Source organism: Gouania willdenowi, chromosome 17, assembly GCF_900634775.1.
Source record: "Gouania willdenowi chromosome 17, fGouWil2.1, whole genome shotgun sequence".
Classification (NCBI taxonomy): Eukaryota; Metazoa; Chordata; class Actinopteri; order Blenniiformes; family Gobiesocidae; genus Gouania; species Gouania willdenowi.
In genome coordinates, this window is record NC_041060.1 from 29,981,922 (window position 1) to 30,009,125 (window position 27,204).

At 39.3% G+C, this 27,204-nt stretch overlaps 1 protein-coding gene across 6 annotated transcripts in view; it reads right to left on the reverse strand.

The window, feature by feature from the left end:
* Window positions 1-27,204, reverse strand: part of LOC114479033 (zinc finger protein 521-like) — a 161,811-nt gene that overhangs the window by 24,948 nt on the left and 109,659 nt on the right. For all 6 annotated transcript variants that reach the window (XM_028472450.1, XM_028472449.1, XM_028472456.1 and 3 more), the window contains one exon: window positions 990-1,105. In XM_028472450.1, the coding sequence (XP_028328251.1) occupies window positions 990-1,105 (116 nt within the window). The remainder of the gene's footprint in view (window positions 1-989; window positions 1,106-27,204) is intronic.

The window sequence follows — 27,204 nt, forward strand, 5'->3', positions numbered from 1 at the left end:
AATTAAACTGGAAAAACTGCACCCACATTTTGCACCGGCAAATATACCCGTTTATAACACTACAGAGTACAGAGTATGTACACCTCTCCTTATGCTCCCACATGAATGCATACTTCCGACGGGCACTTTACTAGTTGGAATTAATTATGAATTAAAATAAAACATGTTTGTGTAAATAATGCTGAATTGAGATATAAAACCAATATAATCCATTGTCAGCTGTCAATCCAATGATGAATAAAACACTATTTTGGGTTTATTTGTATGTGTAAATCTGAGTTTAAAAGAGTCAGTGCCTCATACGCACACGCACACACACACACACACTACTAGCACCACAAATACATGCTTTCCACAAAGATGAAGCTTTAGAGAGAATTCTGTTCAATTAAAGTGAGAAGTTTCAAACAGAGATGCAGATATGAGAATTGTACCATGAATGGAGAAATTTACTAACAAAACAGAACTGTGTGAAAACAGCAGTCCAATAAAATCATATAAAAGGGGTGTCTTTCATTCTTCCAGGTTCTCCAAGGACTGTAGAAAAATATTGCTAGAAAATGGATTATCTCTCTAACGCTGCAAGTTCATAAGTCCAACGACTAACTTTGTTGAAGGGCAGATATGGCCTCCCTGAGGACAGAGCTCATATTCAGCCACGAGGCGTCCTCTGTGATCAGGAGGGGAGATGCAGGCGCATTGAGTCGGCTGTGTTTTTGCCTCTGTACTGTGTGTAATTACCTTCTCAAAAACCAGCATTCCCCTAATCCTATAATTCCAGATATTTTAGTGCTTGGCTAGTCTAATAGGCAAATCATATCTGCACATCACAAATGAGTTTTGGAAATGGGCTAATATAATTCCTTCTGAGTCTCGCCTCCCTGTCGGGATGACGAGGATAGCTGGAGAGCGGCGAGCTGTGTTTCATGTTTGATAAGCTGTCATGTGTGATTAGCAGTTGCAGTGGTTTTCAGGCCCTTTCGGCTCACCTGCAACTCTGTTTGGAAGAAGAACTTCTGTGGGCACTGGGAGCAGTCGTAGATCTTGTCCTCCTGTCCGTGGGCAGAGAAGATGTGCTGCTGAAGCTTATTGGCCTGGACAAACACTGGACAGGACACAGAGGATAAAATACTAGTTTAATATGCACGTAAAGTTGATGTTCAGTACAAAATGAAGCTCTTTAAGTGTAAATATTGACAGAAAAGACACAATACTGAAATTGAACCTTTGAGTCAAATAAGATGTGTTTTATATGTGTTATCACTGAAGTAATGTATCAGTTTGGATATTCATAGAGGTTTAGTGTCTTTCAGGATTTCTGTTTGCAATAAAGAAAATAATTAACCACTGTTTCATGTCTCCATGTTAAAGCTGATTTATGATTAACCTCTTTTTTCTAATAATTTTGTGAGAGAAATCAGTGTAAAATAAATAGTTAAGCTCCAATAGTTTAAGTCACTCATTGATCAGTCAATTCTAATTCAAGCTTCATCCTCAGAGCTCAATAAACACGATCGTCTTTAACGTTATTAAAGAAATGTTACATTTTGAAATGCACAAATTTTAAGTATATGCATAACACGTAATTAAAAATAACGAGCTTAAACATTATGGCCAATGAGAGGAATGAATCAAATACTGCAGATGCTTTCTCATCATTTTTTCATTACAGTACGTATGTGGGTACAATGTGCATCTCCAAGTTTATGGGTTAGAAGCAGCAAAATCTGAAGCTTGTTCTGATTAAAAGGTAGTAAAATATGCACCAGTTTATAAAATATGCTGGACAAGCTAGTCCAAACCAATGAGGACACATCGTACAACTTCTCGGATTCAGAACATCTGCGGATGATGTCATGGAGCAGATACCACAGCATCAGAGGTGTGGAGTTGTTTTACAGCTAAAGTGGGAACGGCAGTATATGTACTACAAAAACAAACATGAAAAGCTTCACGCTGATGAAAAGACACAGATCAAAATGACTGAGTAGATAATTACGAGGACATTTACAGTTTTTTTTTTTCCCGATTGCTAACAAGCATTGGTCGAAACTGAGGTTGCAGGTTCAAAACTCTAAACACAATCTGCATTTCCATCAGACATCTCAGCTCAACAGTTACTCTCATTCCCAAAAGCATTTCTCACCATACACGTCTTCAAATGAAGCTCATTCAATCACAACACTAGCAAGTAGTCTCACTTTAGAAACACAAACTGAACTACAAAATACTAACAACAAAGAACAATACATAAAATTAAATCTTATCTTTCAAGTTTGAATGATTTTTGTCAGGAAAATCAGTGTTTTATTATAAAATATGATCTTTGCATTTAGATGGTTCTAAATTATTGTATATGCTGTGATATACTGCAACAAGACGATTGAAGCAATTTACATCAACAAAATATGTACTTTTGCACAAGTACTTCAGTACCTTACAAAAAAATATAAACATTACTCTAAACAGAAAAATTCAAAATCTCGGAATTCCAGGGGCAGAATACAAATTAAATCCACATCACAACTTACGTCTTCTCTGGCGAGGCATTTTTATAACTGTAATCAATACGTATTCTAAACTTCCAGCTGACGTAAAGCCATAATTACTTTATTTTGTAAAATCAGGTTCAGTACAGTAATTGTGGGATGCATGTATTGCCTATTGTTTTGCTGGAAAATTCTCATAATTGATACAACTGTTGAATGCTGCAAGTTTGGCTGCAGCCTTAAAGGGCCCATGTTAAGCTAAATCAACTTTTCTATGCTTGAAACATCATAAAAGTGCTATTAGGGCTTCATACACATGCCCAAAGTGGTTTTTTCATTGATTCCCTCAATCTTTAGTTAGAGGGTGATTTGCTCCTTTCTTGCTGCAGAGCGATTTGTCTTCGATGACAAGTTTGACGGGGCACTGAGCTGGAGAAGCCGCGCCTCCAGGAAGCTCTCTGCCGTGACTGACATGTAAACAGACACGCCCAGGAAGCGCTATGTATGTTTTCTCTACAGTCTATGTATGTACCGGTGAACGCCCTGCCCCCACGCTCTGTCTTGTGTTTATAAAACAGCATGAGCTCAGCTACAGAGTAGGTGGGAGGCCGTCCTTTGGCCCTACGTCACCGTGCAGGGAGGAGGAAGTCAGTGTCCTGTCTATAAACACGCCCACTCATGAATATGCATAAGTAGGCCACAAAACAGCCTGTTTGTGTAGAAAGTTACTTTTCAGAGGCTAACACTCTGGAAAACAGACGAGTTTGGGAAAATAAACCTCAAATATTATGTTTTTGGGGTTCTTAGAACAAGATGGATGAAAAAATAGCATGACATGAGACCTTTAAAGCAGCCTCTATAAGAGAGAGTCCATGATTTAGCACATGGTTAATCACAGCTCTTGGTCTTCCTCTTCTTCCTCCTCTCCTTCTCCTGGTCACTCTTCTGTCTCTACCCTCACCCACTGCTCTCAGCTGTGTTTAGAATTGCATCATTGTTTTATTTATTATAATTGTCAATATTATTTCAATGTGGCTGAAGCAGACATTCCTCTGTTTTGATTGTGTTTTGAACATTTGAACAAAATGTGCTGTAAAAGTCTAGTGTTTTGCAGGTGGTGAACTAGTGACTGAGGAAAGAGTTATGCAGTGAATGCATTTTGTGTGAAAGCAAGGAAAAGTGATTCACACTTTACTCCACACATACTTGTGTTTTGCAGGTTGTGTTTTGAACATGTGACTTCAGTTTGGACAAATGCCTGTTAGCAATCGGAAAAAAAAAAAAAAAAAAAAAAAAAAAAAACTGTAATAGGTATTTAAACAATCGGTTGTAAATAAATAAAAAAAAATGTGAAAAAAATCAATTTAGATGACAACAGAGTAGCTGGAGTGGTCACACTTCTGGCACTCGAGCTAGTGAATATATAATGTTTTGGGAATAATGATGCTCTTTATTTAGAGGCACTGTGGGGACAATAAGCCACAAAATAAACAACCACAAAAATTGGCATGGCTTCAAGTGCAAAACATGGCCTCCATTAGTCTACATCGCTAATTATATTGACAGTATAAATATTCATGACGTTGGTCTACTTATTCATGCTGCATTCGCTATCACATAAACACACAACTCATTGGCACCTAAAACATATATCAAACATTTGTGTTTTAATTAAGCTATGGTCCATGCTGAAAAACTAAGGGGGATGCAGTTGTGTGCATCTGGAGTGCCTGTGGGGTGTGTGTGTGTGTGTGCACGCACACTCTCCAAGGAGCACTTCAAACATGCCGTTTGTTATCTCGGACCCCTGTGCTTTAAGGACGGCTGTCTAATCTCAAAGGTCTGGATGCTCTGAAAAAAGTTAGCATGCGGAGGCTTCATTTGAATTTCTTATGGCTCGAAATAACTTTCCTTCTAATGCATGCACCAAGGGCCACCAGGAGAGGGAGGGGATTAAGACAAACACTCACATACACACGTGCACACACTCATTCACACAAAAGGTGAAGATTGTGTTATTTTGGGTGTCGTTGAGGCCACTTTGTGGCAAAGTTTTGCAACCGTCCTACTTTGCTCTCACTGGGAGTGCGTTATTAATTATTGAGTTGTGAATAGACTGAGACACATTCAGTGAATGTCACTCTCCTGACCTGGGAAATAAAAAGTTTAGACGCGCACACACACACATAGACTATTAATGTTCGGCAGACAGCTGTTTGTGCAACAAGACTGCATGTTAACCAGAAATTAACAAACTCCTCTCTAATGAACAAACAGCTTCACGGTTCAGTTCAATCTAATGAGACTGCAGATATGAAGATAAACATCAGTACTGCTGCCTTTACAGCCACTTACAAAGGTTAAGGCCTTGGCTGTCGCTCCAAATATCACGACAAATTTGCTTTTGTGCAAACAAGCATTGGGGGACAGAAAGTGCTGATAAACAATGGTCTGTGTTTTGTCTGTATATAGTGTACCATGGCAGGTTACAGCAGCTGCAGGAAGCCTTCATTATGTCTTTGGCTGAAGGAGGAAAAGTCAATACAGCAGAAATAAAAATGGATTCAAGACTTGGGGGGCCTTCAAATACTGTACAATAGGGCCAAACACAACAGAGATGTTGAGTTCGCTGTTTCATGCTGCTTACATGCCTTTTTGGTCCAGTTCCAGCTCTAGATGCATTCAATCAGTTCTGCATTAATTCATTTACAGCTTTTTCAATCTGCAAGTGGTTTCTGACAGTTGATTTAAATCCTTTGCAGTCTGAGTTCATTTGGATGCAAGGTGTGATTCATTGCTCGGTAACCATTACGACATATTTGCATATTTATACCAAGTGTATTTAGTTATTCTAAAACTATCATTTCTGCTGGTTGTGGCTTTTTTTCTTTCTTTTTGCTGTTGTAATATTTCAGTTTTAAAAATTTCTAATTTCAATTTTAAGCTTATTTTTTGTTGATTATTTTTAACATTTTGAACTCTATTGCCATGATAACATATTTGTTAACACACCTAATTATCTGTTTTAATAATGTTAATAACTGCTTCGAGAGTTTACAACAAAGATGTCAACAAAGGTTCTAGGAATTCATTAATTAGTGAGGATGCAGAAAGAATCCTTACTATTTTTTTTTATTTATTGTTAATGTCAAACTATTGATAGGTTAATGCTTAGCTAATGCTAGGTTCATGTTATTTCTTGGCTAATGCTAAGTTAGTGCTAATGCTAGGTTAATGCTAATGCTCTGTTAGTGTTAATGCTCGGGAAGTTCTACAGCTAGGTTAATTCTAATGCTAGAGTAATGCTAATGCTAGAGTAATGCTAATGCTAGGCTAATGCTAGTGCAGGGTTAATGCTATTGCTAGACTACTGTTAATGTTGGGTTAATGCTAGATTGATGCTACTATTAGGCTAATGCTATTGTTAATGATAAGTTAGTGTTAATGTTAGGCTAATGCTAATGTTAAATTAGTACTAAGGCTAGGTAATGCTGGATCACTTCCTCGTACCCAATGACAGCTGTAAACCGGCACCAGCAGACCCCTGTGACCCTGAAAAAGGTCACAGGGTCAAAAAAGGATGAATGGATCTTTGGAAGTCCCTCATGCATCGTACTGCGACACGGGTCAGCAGCTGCATCCTCACTTGTATTTTCTTCAGGAAATGCAAATGTTCTAGTTAACATTAATTAACACATTGTATTACAGTTTTTAAATTTCAATATTTTTAAAGACCTCAGTAAAATGTGAATGTACTCCTTTATCAATTACAATCTTGTAAATTGTGCAGTTTTTTGAATGCATGTTTATTTTTCAAATACTATGATGTATTTGAAACTATTTGAATACTTCACATGATTTAATAACTTTTTTGTTTCTCTTTTGTAGGTTTTCATGTTAATATTTTTTATTATGTAAAGCCCGAGAATGAAAAAAAAATAGTTTGCTTTAGAGTTTCGAAATCCACTATTTTATTTAATAAATTATTCAAACACAAACTAATTTAGATTATTTACCAAACATTTCCGTTTTTCAAAGCTTTTAAAACTCAATCTAGAATCTCTTATTGGTAAAATGTTTGGGTCAAAATTGTATTCAAGAAATTACAATTTTTGCAAATATTTTGAGTGCAGAACTTGGAACACATTTTTGTGTTAAATTAGCATGCAATGTAAAACAAATGCTAAAACGGGGAGGGAAGGGCCATTGTATGGGCATTTAGCAGCAAGAGTCCTACATAAAACATGCCATTACAAAGCTAATTTTGCTAAGGAGCAGAAGATTCTCCTCCTCCAGGGTTAAAATGAGGACAGAGAGAAAGAGAATTACTCCAAAACTACATCCAAGCAGGATCAGTTGCATGACATTGTGCCTCTCCCTGCTGAGGGTGACGAAGGGAGAAAAAATTAGAACGAGAAATAACTTTGAGGAGTTTGTTGGTCGTGGACCCAAGGCAGAGTGAACGCAAAGCCGGGCTGGGCATCAGGGGTGTCAGGGCTGAGGGTCCAAGGTCTCTTCGCTGAGGGGGATATTAGGCCCTCTGATTAGATCTCATGGGCAGCCCATGGCAGACATCTCCTTTACGACAGGGCCCAGCTCATCTTTATTTTGGCAGGGTGGTGCTCTCTGCAGGCTGCACTGCACCAATACTAGGCTGTTTGTTTAGAAAGGGAAAATAAAGCCTGTTCTTCAGATTTTAGTTTTATTTCCCCTTTTACATATATTTATTAGCCTATATGTGTTTGCTTCTCCCTAATTTTCTAGCTCACAATGCAGATGCTCTAGCAGCATAATGTGGTGATTCGGTCGAGAGCTACAGTATGCACAAAACTACACCTGCAGTGTTTTAGCCTAGGTACACAAAAAGCTGAAAAGTAAAAAAAACAAACATCATAATTCAGAACATCTTTCAGAAAAGTTTAAGAACAACTTAGGCTAAATTCATTTTATGTAGGCTACTGCTTAACCAATCCCTCTAAAAGTAAAATATTAAACAGGTGATAGCTTACTTTTATTGTCATATACAGTACGTACTCCATACACAAAATGTGTCCAGGACATTTTTTTTCTCTTTTTTTTTTTGCACATGCTTTTTTTGTTTGCACATTCTGTCAAAGGTCAACACAACATGAAGTGCAATTTTTTGGCGACAACAATATATGTTTTATTATTGCAATTAAATAAATAAATGCATTTTATTGCAAAATTGTGACCACTACTAGCCCACCGTAAGGAAGGGTAAGAAAAACTTTATTAGCGGTAGTATAGACCCCTTAACGGCTCACGTCACGAGTGACTGTAAATGCTAGTAATGTTACAGCTACGTTGTGTGTTTAGGTGCCAGAATAGGGGGAAAAATGTTAGTGGACGTAAATTAAAGTTTTATAGGATTCCAGCGGACACTCATGCTCAGAAAAAACAAAGACAATTGTGGTTTTGCCTCCAGGCTAAGCCCCGCCCAACAAAATACGTCACAATGTTTACAAACAATCAAAGAGTCTGTATAAAAAGAGAGGGCAGTGTTACACCAGGTGAGGGGAAAGGGAACAGGGAAGAGGGAGTCAGGATGGGATGATGGAAGGGGTGCGGAGGAGTCGACTATTCTAAGGTGGGAGTGTAATGTGATGTTATACAGTTGTGCATATTGTGTTGTGTAATCAGTTAAGCTAATCTGGTAACAAGTGTGGAGAAATTGAAGCGGGTGATGCAGTACCCAGTTTAAGTAGTAAGGAGTGAGTGCTTGTACCTAAAACTGGTATTTTGGGATTTGCTCTGTCCCATCAGTGCCACATTACTGAGCAGGAATTGAACTAGTTTGATTGAAACTGCACAAAAACACCCATCTGGAAGGAAACCATGTCTTCTTCTTTGATATATGCCTGTTTCGTTGTATGTTGGACCGAGCCGACTCTTGGGAAAATCAAATCTTGGTGGGCAAAAGAGGGTAGTGTGAATGTGCCCTTAGACAGTGACTTAAATCCACCTCGGCCCCACTCGCATAATATTGTGTTATTGTTTTTGTTTTGTTTTCCTAGTTCTTAAAAATAAAAAAAACACAACACTGAAGCGTGTGAATGCCATGGTAATTTCATGGATGAAAGAAGTACAGTTTTCATTAACGTTTTTCCACGTGACAAACAAGGACACGAGGAAAGCTTGTGACAGCTTCACGCACAGTGATGACGGCAGTGGATGTTACAAGAAGGCAATGAGATTAATGAAAGTTTAATGCTTGAGTCAACATTTTTGGTATCAAAAACAAGTGATTGAGAATATTTGAAATGAAACTATGGTAAAAGAAAAAAAAATATAGCCTGTATGGCTCTCTAACCCTAACAATTCAGCCAGTAAAGGAAATAGCACATTCAAAGTATCATGTGAGACTTTATTTGAGATTTTAATAAATCTGTAGTAAGTCTGCTCACTACATAAAAATGTGTTTTCAATTGTCTATAATAGTTTTTGTTGTGTCAGGGCAAATTTAGGGTTAACCTTGTTCTTATTATAAGTAAGCATACATTCAATGAATAAGATACACAAATGAATATGATTTATTAATTTCGCCATCACAGTTATAAGACCTTTAATTGATAACCAGTCTACAGTTTGAGAGAGTTAAGAACTTCCTGCTCTAAATCAGCTGAAAAACATCTGCCATTGTAGCTTATTTTAACTCCTGCCTTGATAACAATACAAATAGGGGGCTATGGACAATACATAGGCCATAGAGGGCAATATGATGACATGAGATGACAAACAGTAACACCAGATTATGGTGTTAAAAGCCAGTAAAAATGAAGCTAACCTTTGTTAAAGCAAGACAATTCAATGTTTTGTTTCTTTTTCACCATGATGTTGCTTTTGGCTTGAGAAGATGAGGAGAATATGTTAACTTCTAGTGTGTGTGTTGGTTGAATGCTTGCAACAACTAAGAAACTAACTAAGACAAAACTAAAAAAAAAAATAAAACAATAATAAACTAAGGTGGTTGTCAACATTTGTGTAAATTGAAAGTGTTTTGTAAGTCTTCAAATGTGTACTCCATGCTGGGACATAAGTGGGGGAAAAGGATGCACACACAGACGCACTCACATAACTTTCATCAGGCATACTTTCTTCTGTTTTGTTTGTCTTAAGCACATATTCCCAATCACAATTTCCACACCAGCCCTTGCTGCAGCTCCTACGGGTGTAGGCAGACACTTCTAGCTGCAGGCTCCCCCACTTCTGAAACCTGTCAAATCTGTCCTGGGAGAGTCAGCCTCCCTCTCATCATCCAGGGGCTTATGGACCTCTCTCCATTTACTCTCCCTCCCTGACGCAGCTCTCTTTTCCTCCTCCACTTCCCTCCTTTTATCTCGCACACAAACTTGCCAGTTGCAACCTTCCCAGCTTCCTCTAAGTTTTGTCTCCTTTTCTCCTCTAGTTTGTCTCTGTGCGTCTGCCGCCTACAACTTACTTTTCTTTCGGTCTGCTGTTTTGTGGAACGATTTGTCCTCTTGCCATTCCCTCCTGTGTGAATTGAGAATCATCAGGTATTTGAAAGACTGACAGTTGCTCTATCATGCCTCCCACAGTGTTTTGCTTCACATGAGAGCAAATCAACTAAAACATGGACGTTGAGAGGGTGTGGGTTATAATGAAAAACAAAGATTAACTTTGTTTTTCGAAAAACTTGATTAACCATCCTCAATGCAGTTTCAACAGAGTTCAAACTCAGTATGAATCCCATTAAATCAAGTGAATTCACAGCAACGTTTTTAAATCAGGCAGTATAAACATAATAAGACCTATAATAAAAAATAGTTTAGTCTAGTGTAGTTACTAAAATTAAACTTTTTGGTCAGACGTGATCAATTAACACGTAATGTTTGTCATTAAATTCACAACAAACTATTTTAATGTTTACTATAAAGGAAAAAGAAGGCTTGATTATATGGTTCAACAGTCCTTTAAAACTTAATTTGTTCATGTATTTGATCAATTTCAAAGCTTTTTTGATGCCCTGTTAGATTAACAGATTAAGATTTGACGCTAGTGCTAATTAATGCAAATGGAAGTTTTTAGGGTGTAAAAGGGAACTATGAGGAAGCCCTTTTTAACTCCGCCCCTCAATTAAAACTAAGGATGCACAATATTGGATTTTTGACAGATATCAGATCTTTTACAAGTTATTTATTACTTCATTATTACTGACATTTAATATTTTATGTTATTTCTACGAGTTTTCAAAAAGAATAGTCACCATTTGTACTTTTTAGAACAAAGGTTAGATTTTTGAAACAATCTTTTTATTTATTTTTTGTTGGGATGTGAGGGAGGGATTAAGTTTTACATTCCTGCACCTTCCATACTTCACCATTGTTCACATGACGTTTTAAAGGTGTTTTACTCATTTACCAAAGCAGTTTAGGACGATACAGGCAAACAGGAGGCCCGCTGCTGACTCCACCTGTCTTCATGTAAAGCCATTAAAAGGCTTTTAGGCTAGAGAAATGTTGTGGTTTCCTTAAAATACGGCAAAATACTTTATTATCTTGTGTTGAGGGCGCCTAAAGATAATCACACATAATTTGAACAAATATCACAAACCAGGAACATGATATTTAAATATATGTATTCATATATTGTATTCATGCATTGTTATAGGCATGTCCTTAAAAATCAGGCAAGGTGTAGAGATTTTGCAGCACAGACTACTTGGAGGACAGCACGATGCACCACACGCTGCTACAAGAAATTTGAAAATCGTTCCATGGAGCTGCATACACATTATGGTGTAACCAGTGCTTAATATGTAAATCATCAGGTCCCTTAGTCTTGTTCCAGCACTAAGAAAGAGACAAAAATGTCATGGAAAACATTTTTCAAAGTGCATTTTGCTAACTCAATGGGCCAATAATATCAAGTGAACACAAACAACCAATCAGAAGCAGGACAATCACCCGTTACAGGGCATCTCACTCTCTGAGTGACAGCTGTCAAACTCTGCCGTGTTTCAGCAACAAGGACAGCACAAAATCACAGCTAGTTTAGCCACAAAGGTCACTAAACTTTCAGAACAAAAAAACCCACAAGTACAAAATATTTACAAACTAAATAAAATGCGTGCTTACCTTTTGTTTGTCAAAATGCCCAAAAATAACCACCATGGAGAACTTTGTATCTTGGTAACTTTTTCACATATTTAAAAGCTGAGGCCTGCCTTTTCTTTCATAAGCCAAGAGTCTTCCTCATGTCTACTAAATAGGTGCAGGACAGGTGCTGCTAGTTGCTAAGCTAACTGCTGCTCTCCTCCACAATTTCCACAAAAACAACCTTTACCTCTAGCTCAGCTTCACTTATTGGCTTAAAACAGCTTTTTTTAGCCATTTTCTGACAGAAAAATCAGCGCAAAATCACCCTCGTAGTGTGGGGGTGTGGCTTGACTTTGCTCTCTCTTCTTCATCATCACATCACATCCGCGCTGTGTGTCTACATTCAATTTCGTGTTTACGATGAAATTTCCAGTAATTTCAACTCAAAAAAAGACATAGCTGCCCAATTATACCACTTCAAAATTTAATTAAACAACTAAAAGTGAAAAAGGGGTTGGAATTATTATTATTATTATTATTATTATTATTATTATTATCATTAATGAGGTGCTGGATCCAATCAAATAAGTGCTCTGGCAAGATAACGATTCATTTTAACAATGACTCGATTTGAATCATATATCATTGTTGCTGATTCGATTCAAGTCAATGCTCAGTATGTCTTCAATAAAACCACATATTTGATTTAGCTGACTGTTCTGCTTGTTTTTTGAACATAAAATAATACAATATTAATCTAAAAAATGAAGTGCAACCAAGGTTCAGGTAAGAAGTGGTTGCCCCTGCCACCTTTTGTTATAACTTGATGGTAAAGCTAACGCTAACAAGCTAATGCTACATGCTCTACTGCTGCTGCAGGGAACACTGCCAGTCTGTGTTAAAGCCAAAGTGTTTCCACACACTGGACCCCAAAGTTGGATTGATCAATTTCTCGTTTGCTGGCTTCTCCATCATGATGTTTTGTTGTCTGCGGGCGCATGGCAATGACGTCAAAGACAGCCGACGGACTCGGCAGTAAAGTTTTTATTACTAAAAGCGATTTTAAGACACATGCTGAAATCGAATGCGTTAATTTTTTTGTATTGATACAATCAATTGATCATCTTTTAGATGAATTAGTGTCTTCCGAAAGGCCAACTTGCCGAGCACAGATCGATGTAGTTGGATCGTAGGAATATTTACTGATTCATGGATCTAATGGAATAATTATTACACCAATAATAAACAGGTTTTTAAACATCAGTGTTTTACCACACAGAAGACTCATAAAAGTGTGTGGTGCAGTATGCATATGTAGCTCACCTGTTGTGTCCATGAAAAAAACTGATATGAAAAGCTGATGTTCACAGATTCACAACAACATTTCTAAAATAATTTCGCTAAGCTGAATACATACAGTTACAAGATTTCTATTTTACAATGCAGAACACACTCTTACATTTGACAGGCAGGTAGGCTTATTAACTCAATGAGTGCCATTCACATCTATAGACGTGAATTGTGTTTTTTGGCTGGGGTTGCTAGGAGACAGTGTGACAAAGCTCTCCGGTGAATATCTAACTGTACAATGATGTAGTGACCAACTGGTGACATGTAGGTGGCAGCAGCGCACCTTTGGATGAGAGATCACCCATTATGGAAAGAACTCAGAGGGAGAGGAAAATAGTTTTACAAGACAGAAAATGGCGCTACGAGAGTTAATGCTGAAGTTCCCAGCAGCGCACACTCGACCAGAGCATGTGTGGAAATTAAGTGGACTATTGAGAGGTTCGCGATGGTGAGATAAAACGATTTTAAAAACGGGGCAAGTGCTGACACTCGGCATGTCTGGGAGGAGGAGGAAGATGAATGTGTGGAGAATGATGGGGGGAGAGACTTGGAGGGTGACCAAAATACAGTAAGAAATCCATTCAACTCTGACATAGATAGCAAAATAATAATACTAATGTTGCCATCAAAAGCCCGGTCTCAGTGTTGTTTTTGTAGTTTTATAGAAGGAAACCAATGTTGAGGTGTCCCTAAAGCAAAAAACAAAAATGCTTCAAAGTCACTAATAGGTTTTTTCAGTAAAAGCTGTTTTTTTCTGAGCTTTTTGTCATAAACTGGCGATTTGTGCAAAACTTGTTCTCTATTCAACTGCTGATTACAGAAGAACAAAACAAGCTAGAAACAAAATTATTTTTTCTGATGAGTCTAATCTTTCAGATGTCAGATTGTCATATAGTACAAAATATTCTGTGGGTCTTTAAAAATTAGTCAAAATGCTCTAAAACGGCTGGCACTGAATGAGTTAAAGGTACTAGTACAGTGTCCTTCACAGGGCTCTACACTAACTTTTCAATGAAGACAATAGAGTGTATTAAATTCTATACAGTTAAAATTATATAGAATAATGTTTGATTTCATTTATATTTATATAGATCATGTAAATGGAAACTTCAAAACAGTTTAAAATAAATAAAATAAATTGACATCAATAAATAAAACAGTATCTTGCATTTTCAAATTACACATCTCAAGTTTACATGAACTCAATGTTATACAAAAAATATTTTTTTTTAGTTAATGTATTTGAAAGGCTACAAAAAGTAACTTGAATTTGATAACACATGATCATGTGGTCAACACATGCTAATTGCTCATTTCTTGCCACATATAAAACATGCATATTTAACTGTCACATTGGTGGTTAAATGAATCTGTTCCCGCACAATTAAAATCTCTTTTCTTCCACAATTGTGTTTTTGGTAGTTTAATTATTTTAGCAGAGATTTAAAACTTAAGGTTAGTCACAGGTGCAGGAAAGTTGATGGTCTGTAGATGTTGCAGGAGGTGAAGTAGGAAGCTGCTGAGTCATTGCACAACGTGATTTATTTTAAGTTAAATTGTTATATTTTGATTTGATTTGTCAGTAATCATTAAAAGCCTCTGTAAAAAATTGCTTTATTTCAATTTTTTTTTAAGCTATAGGAAGCCATTAAAAAAGAGTCAAAGGGCCACATTAGGCCCCAGAGCTGCAGGTTGCAGACCCCTGCCCTGAGAGAACCACAGCAGAACATCTGTTCTGGCATCATAGTCCATCAGTTCTGGCCTCTCCATGCTGATTCTGATGAGCGTACGCTCTATCGCTGAGCTCGGCACTTTCTTCATTTTTTACTGCTGCCCTCAATGTGATCGTGCACTCAGTGAAGGGATCGTTATGCCTGGCTCCATTCAAGGGCCGCACGCACTCCAAAGGAGCACATTGGTGTTAACGTATTTACCATTGCATTACTCCTCACCCGCAGCGCGGAGCGAGAGAGAGAGAGAGAGAGAGAGAGATGCACTCTGTGGGACGTGACAAAGCTCTCAGTCGCTCCGTCCAAAATACGGTCACCCATACAGATGCGACCAGATAAAATTTTCACTCGCACACATTGAAAATTTACTCGCATATGCGACCATTTTGGTTGCAGTCTCAAGCCCTGCTTCAGAAGTATGCATTCATATAGTGGGGGCTTAAAGGTGCAATTCGCAACTCTCAGATCCCTCTCTCCCCCTCCCCCCCCGCTGCTCTCTTGCCCTGCCTCCAAACTTTCCTAAGTCCCTCCCTCAGAGGAGCTAACAAGCTAACATTAGTCTGACAGCAACACACAGTAATATAACATGCTCTGTTTAAAGCATATTACTGCAACGCTTCTCTCTATGTGCACAAACCTCAGCAGCAGCAACAACTCAGTGTCACTTACAGCAGCCACATGGAGTTCTAGTGTAACAATTACAAATCAAACATAATGTATATCAAGCAGCAGAAATTACCTCTCAAGTAGAAAAGTCACCAAATCCATCTTCTACTCCTCCAGACCATACACTGTAAAAAAGACAGCACTCGAGCTCCGGGAAAGGGGCGGGGCCTGTGAGCAACAGCTGTCAGACAGCGACTCATCACGGGCGATTGAAGTGACTGTAGTCTCATGACTCGCCGTTCTTATCGGGTAAGTCAGTTTGTATAAGCGTTGCCGACATCAACTTGTAAACAGAGCTGTGCACGAGAAAAACTGGGCTTGTGCATGCTCTCTCACACTCGTTTAACAGGCGTTCCCTATTGGGAGCAGGTAGAGGGTTGCACATGTGCATTTTTTCAAAAAGTAGAGGGCGTTTTGTTTCTAAACTTCAGGAAAATCTTCCTCTGCATCTTTAAGTTTCAGCTTTACACACAAAAAATGCAGCAGCCTGTGCATAAGAGCTCACAGTGCAGCCTGCCTGCAGACATGAATGAGAGACCATAGAAAGAAGACAATGTAAATGAGTGATTAATGCTTGAGTCAACATTCCAAGCACCAACATGCTCCGGGCCCCTGGTTGCGCAGCCGAGCCACGCCAAGTCACAAAGTCTTGGCGCGTAAGGACTGTTGGTCCCCCACATCGACACCGCACGCTACACAAAGAAAACACACCACAGAGCTGCCCTCGCTAAAAGCTCAGCAGCACACGCATCCCGCACTACACGGTACAGAGAGCACAGAGTTGTGCGCAACTCAGGAGCCAATGTGCACACGGTGGCTCCGGCTGTGAATCCCATGCTGCCATGTATGTCTTTGTGAGTTGGTCGAATTAGCTTTTTTTGTGGAACACCCTCGGCTCCCTTTCCAACTTTTCCATCATTATGATCAGGCAGATCCAACTGAATGAGGTGGGCACAATCCTGAGGGCAAATGTACCCCACCTCTTTTCCAGGGAGAACACACCTTCTGTCCACTTCTTGAATAATTGCACAACTTGGCCTCCAGGTGATCCATGTGGGTTGTGCTGCTCAAAATGGGGGCCTCTATTTTGATTGTTACTATTGCCCTTGTTTCTGCCTTCATTTAGCAAAATAATGACCTTTACTAATTAATGACCTTATCAAGTTCAACTTGATAAAATCAATCTAACCCACTATTGCATAGTGTTACCCTCAGGCATCATTATAAGATCTCACATTGGCCTGCCAAACCAGACACGTCTCAGTCTAATGAAATTATATGTTAAAGGTGGTGTGACATTCATTTAGGGGCAGGGAAACCCCCTTTTCAGGATGCAGCACCATATTCAACAGAACGCTACTAGTAGGTAAATTAAATATCACTATTTTACATTTACAATGAAATTTAACTGTAAATTAAAAAAAAAATACTTGCATGATGTTGTAGTTATACTGCAAAACTCTTTTTTTTCTCTCCGATACACCTAAAGGCAACACTGTGCAGTTAGCCTACTGTTGTTTAGGCAATATAATGCATTAGCATGTGTGTGTGTGTGTGTGGGGGGGGGGGGGGGGGGGGGGGGTGTGTGTGGGGGGGGGGGGGGGGTTTGTGTATTTAAATGATCATAGTCAATGTTTTTTTTTTTTTTTGTTTTACTTTTGAATCTACTTTAACTTAGAGTATATAGAAGTAGGAACATTTTATGTAAGGAAGCAGCGAGAATGTTAGGGACAGTTCCTCAGACAGTGAGAATAGTGAATGTTCTGACAGTGACAGTGAAGGAGTGGATCAGCAGGAAAGGATTCCTCTTTTATTTGAGAGGCTTCAGGGATTTTAGGGACACTTAGGAGCTCAGGGGTCAGTTAGGGGTCAGGTGTGTGTGTGTGTGTGTGCATGTGCCTACTTCTTCTCCTTCTTTGGAGAAAACCAGCCTCATACCTGCAAGTCTCAGAAAGAGAAAGAGCAAGGAGATGAAGATGAACAGGAAGGTGAAGTGTTTCTCCTCCCACAACACCAACATCGATTCCTACCCGGAATGGGAGGTTGGCATGACATGTTTTATCCACGACCAATTCATACTGAAGATTTGGCACACCAAATCAAATCAAACTTGATTTATAGAGCGCTTTTCATATATACAATACAATTAAAAGTGCTTTACATCTTTAAAACCTTACATACAATAAAAAATACCCCACGCAAAAACAATCCACATGTAACCCCAACAGCATCACACAAACCCACACACACAAACACACAGAATTAAGATGAGGACAATGGCACATGAAACCTGGCTGGTAAAGAGGATCTTGGAGGGAGGACAGCATCACAAGGGTCATCTGCACCAGGAGCTGATCATAGTCCAGGGCCACAGGATGCCAACACAGGGCCCCCAGCGCTGCAGAGACAGAAGTCCTTCACCAGCACTGAGAACCCACGAGGCAGCACCACCACGGCCACGATCCATCACAGCTCCCAGTGCAGAGGGCTCCCCCTGAGGAAACACTGGGAGAAGATAACAGCAATAATCAAGAAGAATGAAACAATTAAAACAATAGAAGCACTAGTTTAAATAAATAAAAAAAGCTAAAAACTAAAAAGAATTTTAAAAAAAAGAAATAATTATTCCTTAAATAATTAGCTAAAAGCTAAATTAAACAAGTGAGTCTTGAGCTTATTCTTAAAAATATGAACGTTCTCTGCAGCCCTGAGGTGCTCCGTCCCTAGACAGGGCCGTAAAACTTGAACGACGCCTCACCGTGAGTGCGTGTCCTGACTTTGTGGATTATTAAAAGGCCACGCCGGAGAACCTCAGGGCCCGGGAAGGTTCATATGGTAAAAGCAGTTCTGAAATATAAGAAGGCCCAAGACCATTAAGACATTTAAAAACCAATAAGAGAACCTTGGAATCAATCCTGAAACACACAGGGAGCCAAGGCAGCAATTTTAAAATCAGGGTAATGTGTTCCCGCCCTCTAGTCTTAGTCAGGACACACCTGCTCCTGAATTTTGTAATAATTGCCAACTTGAAATACTCTTTTTGGGAAGACCAGAAAGCAGGGCATTACAATAGTCAATTCGACTAGAAATAAAAAAACATGCATTAGCGTCTCTGTGTTGCCCTGAGAGAATTGTAATCTGAAAGAATAGGGCGGACTCTGGCTATGATCTTCAAGTGATAAAAACCTAATTTTGTTATATTTTCTATATGAGGGATAAAAGTGAGCTAAATAAGTGAGTAAAATAACACCCAGGTTTTTAACTTGTGTCGAGGGAATCAAAGATGCAGTTTGAAGTTTAGGTAAAAGTTTTTCTCTCTGGGCCTCAGGACCAAGAACTAAAACTTCAGTTTTGTCTTGATTGAGCTGGAGAAAGTTGTCTGCCATCCATGATTTGATATCTAAAATACAGTTAAAAAGAGTATCCATTGGACTGGTGTCATCAGGAGACACAGAGATGTACAGCTGTGTATTGTCAACGTAAGTGTGGAAATCCACTTCGTGCCTCCTGATGACATCACCAAGAGGGAGCATACTGTATATAGATTAAATAAAACAGGGCCTAAAATTGATCCCTGAGGCACACCACATGTTATTTTATGGAACTTTGAGGAAAAAATATCCAACCTTATCATAAAAGTCCTGTCTGTGAGATAAGATAAAAAACCATTTGTGAAAAAGACCAGAGAGGCCCACCTGGTGTTTGAATCTATTTAAAAGAATGGTGTGGTTTACGGTGACAAAAGTGTCTAAAGTCCAGTGGAACCAACACTGTCAGTCTTTTTGAGTACAGGTTATACCTGATGTCATTTAAAATGTTCAGGAGGGCAGTCTCTGTGCTGTGGTTCACTCTAAAACCAGACTGGTACTTTTCAAAAATATTAAAATCAGTTAAGAAGTCGTTCAATTGAATAAAAACATGTTTTTGTAATATTTTGCTTAAAAATGATAAGTTGGATATTGATCGATAGTTGTTCAGATCATTAAAATCTAAATTGCTCTTCCTCAGAAGGGGCCTCACCACTGCTGCTTTAAAGGCCGAAGGGAAGGTTCCCATCTGAAGAGAGAAATTCACAATGTTTAAAAGTTTATCCCTGAAAGATCCAGAAAATGTTTAAAAAACGAAGATGGGATTGGATCTAAAAGACGTGGTGGCTTTGACTGTGAAGAAAACTTTATCAAGCATCTCAGCTTCAACCAGGACAAAACTGTCCAGTGTTTCCTCAAGTAAAGAAAGACACTCAGGACTGTTAAAAACTATGTTACAATTAAATAAAATATTGCTTTTAGTGTCGATCTTTGCTCTGAAGTGGTATGCAAACTGCTCTCATAGAGACACAGAGGGAGTGATCCGTAAACTGTTAAAATCAGGGTTCAGTAAAAGGTCAATAGTTGAAAATAAAACTTTGGGGTTTATAATGAGTGGTAATTATTGTTTGTAAATAATAAGTTTCTTGCAATTTTTTTTTTTTTTTACAGAATTTTTATGTTTTTAACTGATCACAAGTCATTTGATGGTTGATTGTTGTTTTGTTTCTTCTCCACCTTTTCTCTGCCACCCTGCATCTTCTTTTAAGTTTATTCAATTCATAATTTCTCCATGGGAGTGTAGGTTTTGTGTATGTTTTTATTTTCAGTGGAGCAACTGCATCAATGCTGGACTGAAGTTTACTGTTAAAATCATCCACAATAAAATCACAGGGGGAAGGTAAAACAGGCAGTGGATAATTGTTTTAAACCCTCTTAAAATGTGTAGCCACTTTAAATATGATGCAGTCAAGTCAACAACAGAGGACACACACGTGGACAGGCCATGGGTGATGACCCGGTCCAGAGTGTGTCTCCGGCGTGCTGAGTAAAATTCATAAAACAAAGAAAATATAAAAAGTCCCTCACAAAATAATCTAAAAGGTTATCTACATGTAGATTAAATTAACCACTTAAATGCATCCTATCATGTTTGTTATAAATAATTGATAAAAACTCTGAAAAGTCATCAATAAAAGCAGTACACGGTCTTGGGGGTCTATATACAGTGATGCGTAAAATTGAAGGACTGTTAAAAATAAAAGCGTGAAATTCGAAAGAAGAACAAGAATCAAATAAAACAGGTTTGGTGGCAAGGTTGTTGGTGGTACTGGATGCTGTGCCACCTCCCCTCTTTTCATCATGTAAGAGAAGTTCAAATTTGGTAGTGAGGCCTCAGCGAGAATAAATGGTGCCTCCGTACCAAGCCAGGTTTGTGGTCTACAATCAAATTATTTATAATAACAGATTTGTTTAAAAAGTACATACATTAAAAAGTGCCATTGTCAGTAAAACAGGTGTGTCGAAAGGAGAGGGAGGTGATTTTTAATTAAAGAGCGGAGTCCGAAGATCATTAAATTTAGCAGTGTTTTTATCTGGTTTTAGTTTGTATTGGACTCTGCTTGTGATTAAAACCAGGATGTTGAGAACCTGTGTTTGCACTTGTTTGTTAACAGTGAGAGGAAAAGACTGTAGTGCCAGGGAGGGCCTGTAGGTGGATGTAGAAAGTCTATTGGTGTGGTGTGAGGGCGCAGAGAAAGGGGTGTTTGTAAACAATAGTCAACGTACAGCAGAGTGGATAGCGTGCTGGATGTTAGCAGTCAGGACTGAACTACCCAATAAGTTTGGGTGAACTCCGTCCGGACAGAAAAATTCACAGCGATTCCAGAACAGATTAAAATTGTTGATGAACAGAAGGTCATTTTGAAACCAGGTGTTTGGGGCCAGCAGCCAACTGAAACGCTCGATGCCAAGGGGAAAACACTGGCAGTGGACTGCTAAACCAGACGGACAGTCCGCATTTTTGAGCAGGTCAAAGAGGACATTAATTTTTATTAATCTTTAATTTTAATGTCTGTTCAGATTGGCATTGTGCAGTCTCGTTAGTTCCCACATGGACAATAAGTCACTGAAGAAGGAAGGGAGTTCAACAGGCCTGGGAGAACATCCACTATGTCCAAGACTTTGGCTCCAGGGTAGCAGCGAGTAATGGCATTGGAAAAGCGAATATGCCGGGTTACGCTGTCTCCCACTATTAGAGTGGTGCAGGGAAACAGAGGTCGTGGTGGAGCAGCGGAGAGACCAGGCACCATCGATAGACAACTCAGGTGAGGTGAAACAGCATCGGCAGCAGTATTTGGAGAGGACACCGCTAGATTGGAGTGTGATAGAGCAGCAGAAAGCCAGAACATTGCATCATTGAGGAGCCTCAGGAGGGAGCAGACTTCGGCACCGTTGACAGATGATGGCGTTTTCAGCGGAGAGGCTGGGGGAGCCGGATCAACAAACACTTACCGGCAGCCAGTGACGGCCTTTGCAGGGTGAGAGGATGAGGTCAGGGAGAGGAGGACAATCATCCGTCGGGGTGGAATATGATTCTCTGCTCTATTTACAACAAGAGACAACCTCAGTCCAAGTAGTGCCGTGTTTTGGAGTGGAACAGGCAGGGCCAGTTGTAGGATCCCAAACCAGCATGTCTGGAAGGGAAGCTCCAGCCTCCGACAAGAGTTGGGATTCTTCATTTGTTCCACAGCTGGGCAGCTGGTTGAACAGTGCCGTCAAAGGTAGTGTTTTTGTATTATGCCATTTAGACAAAAATGTTGATCTATAGAATGTTTAGTGTTAAATAGGGTCTGATGGCCATACTGGCCATAGGAACCTTTAGTTCTTGCTCTTCTTGGGTATTAAGGGTCCGAAGGCCATGAATGCTCATAGGAACCTATTGTTTTTGCTTTTATTAGGGTCCGAAGGCCTGAAGGTCATAGGAACCTATTGTTTTTGTATTTATTTACTATTGTTAATCCTTTCCTTTTCCTTCACTCTGAGAGTTTAACTGGTTTTCCCTTTCATACTGGGTTTTTTCAACTGCCGCTATTTTGCGCGCCACAATAAAAAAAACTGCTATGACTCTCATATACAACATTCAAACAGCCTCATAGCTGGAGATGACTCTCCAGGCCTAAAAAAGTGAAAATAGCCCATCATGCTTTGCGTTCTCAGATGGCGCACGCCATAATAGAAAACCGCTATAACTCTCATATACAAGTTCAAACAGTCTCATATTTGATACACATGGGTTGCAGACACCGGCAATGCAGTAGATGGCTAAAGACTGGTGTCAGTAAAAGCAGAAATCTTCCCTCTCCTCCAGCACTAATTTAGGAGTTGTCCCCTGCATCCCCAACAGAGGGAGGCCTTTCAGTTGATCACAGCCCATCTTCACCACAACCAAAGACCTGCGCCCATCTGTCTGTCTGCACTGCCAATGCTGTCCTCAGGGTGCACTCAGACTCCGCCCCCTCCCCTCCTCACCTTCTCCCAGCAACTCTCTTTCTTATGCGCCATGATCGATATGGACGCAGAGGGAGAGGAGGGACCTGTCTGTCAAAGCCGGCGGTGGAAAATCAAGGCTCAGATGAAGGAGGCATGCTCTGTATATTAAATGGTTGGACCCCTGTGAGGGATGGAGGGAGGTAGAGAGGTGTGGGAGGGGGAAATATCAATAGGCTTCTCCTAAAAGAAAGATCGGTCCAAAACAATAATGAGAGATGTGGAAAGAGACTAAATGATTTGGACCTTGCAACCAAGGCAGTGAAGAGATAAATAGTGCACATATGTGAATGTATCATTATAAACAAAAAAAACAAAACAAAATACAGGCTTAGAACTTTTTTGCACAGTAGTTGAATTTAGGAGGCAGGAAGCACAAGTAGCGTAAATGAGCTGAGGATCGAAAAAAAAGTATAAAGAGCTGAGGAGGGAGAAAGAAAGAGTGAAGAGCTGAAGTTAACGACTTTGCAGATTTCATTATAGAGATAGTTAACCCTGTTGACACTGAAGGAGGGCGCTATTCTCTCAGGAGGAGTCTGGTCCTTCCACCTCCACGCACAGAGACAGATGAGATCATTACAGCTATCAGCACCACTGCCATCCACAATTAGCACATCTCCCTTTCTTTTCTCCTCACCCCCTCAGCTCTAACCGTCTCCCACCCCCCCGTCCACCCCACTGACTCCTCTCACCTCATGACACTTATTTGGCCTTGCTTTGGAAGCAATTTGACTAAATAAAAACCCACATGCAACAAGCAGCTTTCAGCTTTAGCTGGCTAGAGGCTCAAAAATCCTCACCTCATTTAGAGTAGATTCTTGGTAATGCTTTGCTAAATAATTTCTGGGAAAAATGATGTACAAAAGGGATTTTTGTAACGTAAGCTAACACCAACCTATCTATCTATAAAAGCAAGAAAGGTCTGTGTGCATGTGCGTTTGTGGAGCAAATATCTCCCCGACGCGATATCTGTTCGACTTGAAACTTTGTCAACGGCTTCCAAATCCAAGTGTGTGCATGCGTCATTATGGAGTCATTTGGTGATTTCAAAACATTTATTTTAATTTTATTTCGCCCGGACGGCACATTCATGTTCACCAAGAAGTGAAACCTATTCAGCTTTTGAGCTCAGTGTGAGGGGGCGCTAGCGCACCATCTACTGTATATCTATTTCACTGCACAGCTCGACTCCGTTGCGTGCCAGAGCCAATCATAATGGTGAGCTAGACTCACGTGTGCGGCCAAAGCCAATTGCTCGCTGAAGACCAGGAGTAGCACCAGACCTGTGGCTCTTTCACAAGTTTTGGGCTCCTGTGGATTTCTCTTTTTAGGAAACATATTTTTTGACTGTTCCTTATTTGGTGATTACAATTCATGTTTGTTTGACCGTTCGCTGTTTAGACCGGACAGACAGGACATGGAAGTTATTGGCGGGCAATGGCAGTGGCTATGTTGATAGCTAACGGCAAAAAATGCACATCTATAATAAAAATATACTAAATGAGTAAATTACAACAAAAAACTGAACAATATTAAACAAAAAGTACACAAAACGACAACAGAAAAGCATAAAAATATACAAAAAGGCTGCAAAAACACACAAAATGACTGCAAAAATAACATTATAGAAAAATACACAAAACAACAACAAAAATATGACAATGACTCAAAAAACACAAAACTAAATATTTATACAAAAAATACACAAATTGACAACAGAAATGCACAAAACTACACCAAAAAAATACACAAAATTACCCCAGAATCACACTACAATGGCAACAAAAACAATATTTATACAAAAAATGCACAAAAACACAACAGACGATACAAAAACACATAATGACTCCAAAAAACATACATTACACCAAACAAAAAAAATATAAAAATTAATGCAAAAAACAGCAAACACATTTATCATGCGCATGTCCCTTGAATTAAACCAGGGAAAACGCAGACGCTGTTTTACTTTGCATCCGTAAATAAACCCCTTTATAACAGTAGAGTACAAAGTATGTACACCTCTTTGTACATCCAACCTTCAAACATACTCATTTGGCCATAATTGACAACTCTACTTAAGCTCCACTATATGAATACATACTTCTGATGGGCACTGTACAAGTGAATATAAAGAAAAACATTACAAGTCAACAAGTCATATAGGTCCATTAAGTATGTAGCTTTGTATTCACATTTTTCATTAATACATACATCCAAAATTGTAAAAAAAAAAAAGACAGTACACTTTGGACATCCAGTATTCCTTGTATTAAAAAAAAAAAATGAACTGTCTGAAGTTTCTTTATTTTTAAAGATATTTTGTCTCATGTTTGATGAATTTTATAGTTTCATTTCTACACATTTTTGTTTCTAAATAATGTTGTGGCTACAAGGATATGCTAAGAAAAATAAAGCACATATCCTGGATTAGTTTGTGAAGCTAAACTAACAAATAATACTAGCAAGGCTAAGAGAAAACAACATCAAACACAGAGCTTTTACTTTGTGTACCTTTCAAAATTGATTGGTATATTAGAGATAAGTTGAAATATATAAACCCTTTATTCAATTCTGGGTTATAGTAAGAGTAAGAGTTAGGGTTAGGTGTTGGCATTTGATGAATAGAAAAGAGGAAAACTTTTTCCCCAATGGGAGTCTGATAATTCTTCGGATTTGTTTAAATCCTGGCCAGTCCATTGTTTTACTCTTTGGGTGGATTTAAAACCTACTTTGGCTATTTGTCAGCTTTTCTGCTATCTTTTCGTAGCAAGACATTATCAGTTGTATTTATCAGCACTTGTGAGGAAGCATGTGCTAGGGTGCTGTCATTCCATTGATAAGTAAAGAGACATTGTCAGAATTTCATGCTCTGGAATTCATTTGCAAATTCATAGGTGATTGTTTCAGAAAAAGAAATCAAATAAACCATTATTGTCAAACTGACCTTGGATGAAAAGCTATGGTCACTGTCAGGACATTTTAGGCAACTCTGAGCCAATGGGAAATGGATTTGATTTATATAGTGGTTTTATGACCAAGTAGTTCCAAAGCGCTTCACAATATCAGCTTAATCCACCACCAATGGATAAATGTGCCATACAAGGCTCTAGTTGACCATTGGGAGCAATATAAGGTGTTTTGCCTAACACCTTGACATGTATAGAATTGGGAACCCACAACCTCTTGATCAGAAGACAACCCCTCTTCCACCTGAGCCACAGTTGCTACTGTATGTAGCTTAAAGGCACACCGTGGACTTTTTAACCTAAAGAGTTGACCCATATGAGTTATATTAAATTATTACTCAGGCCAATATACAGCGCTTGACAATATCAATGCTGAGAGTGAGACGGACCATTTTTCACCAGGTCATGTGACCAGGAGAATGCCTAGAGAAGCTTCACTTTACAGCAGTCACGTGACCACAGGCTCGGCTATATATAGTTCCCACGTGATGTCACAACATACGGGCATTTCCCGACCCGGCGCCATTGCTGTGGGCAGCTGAAACGAGTGAGCCTTTGTTTACAGCCAAATGAACACAATATGGTAGTTTTGTGTTGTGTTAATTATTATGCACTAATCGCCACAATAGTTCAAATAAATGTGGATTCTTTAGTAAGGGAAGTCACCAAGTCAGATCCGTAACTTCGGGATTAAGATTGGCTCTCAGGGCTGGGACCCCGGCTGCCGCGCCGACCCTCGGCAAAGGGGGCTGACGACTGCGGTGAGGCCAGGGAGTAAGGGGGAGGCGGCACTGACGCGGGCCGCTCCTCCAGCCCATACTCCAGCCCATAGACTGTAGCTGCGGCGCCCAGTCCTGAGAGCCAATCCTTACACCAAAGTTACAGGTAAACTACTGTCTGCATACACAATCAAAAGACAAGGGAGGCTGGCCCGACTGACTGTTTGTTGATTTTTGTGACAGTGCTGCGGTGCTTGTGGCCACTAGGGGCGCTTGTGGGAAAGTTACCGGTCTAGTGCCCCAAGTAGCCAAAAGTTACACAGTGTGCCTTTAACTAATTGCTTACACCAGTCACCTGTTTGCGAGACAGCAGGTGGTAGCGTTTAAACTAGATTTCAAATAGCTGTCAAAAATTCAGTTATTGAGATAAAAAACAAAAAAAAAACTGCACGTAGACAGCATAGAGATATTGGTAATTTGTTTCTAACAATAATTTATTGGCTCCATAAGTAAAAAAGTGTGTAAAAACAGAGTATTGTGGGAGGATATTTTACAGTATTTTACTTCAAAAGAAGAAGTAGAAGAAGAAGAAGAATTTTTCATGAAAGTCTGTGTGTGAACGTCTGTCTGTGGGGCCAAAAGTCATAAATAAAACAAAATGATAAGAATTCAAATCTACCCACGGTCGGTCCCATGATCCACTGTGATGAGCCCTTGGTGCTCTGTGCACAGATGCACAGACATGCCCTGTAGCTAAACTCTTGTAGCTGCTACAGACGGTCACTTCACTGCTAGTCTAGAAATCGGAGACTTGAGAGAATCCTTAAACAACTGCTAAACCTGTGTGTA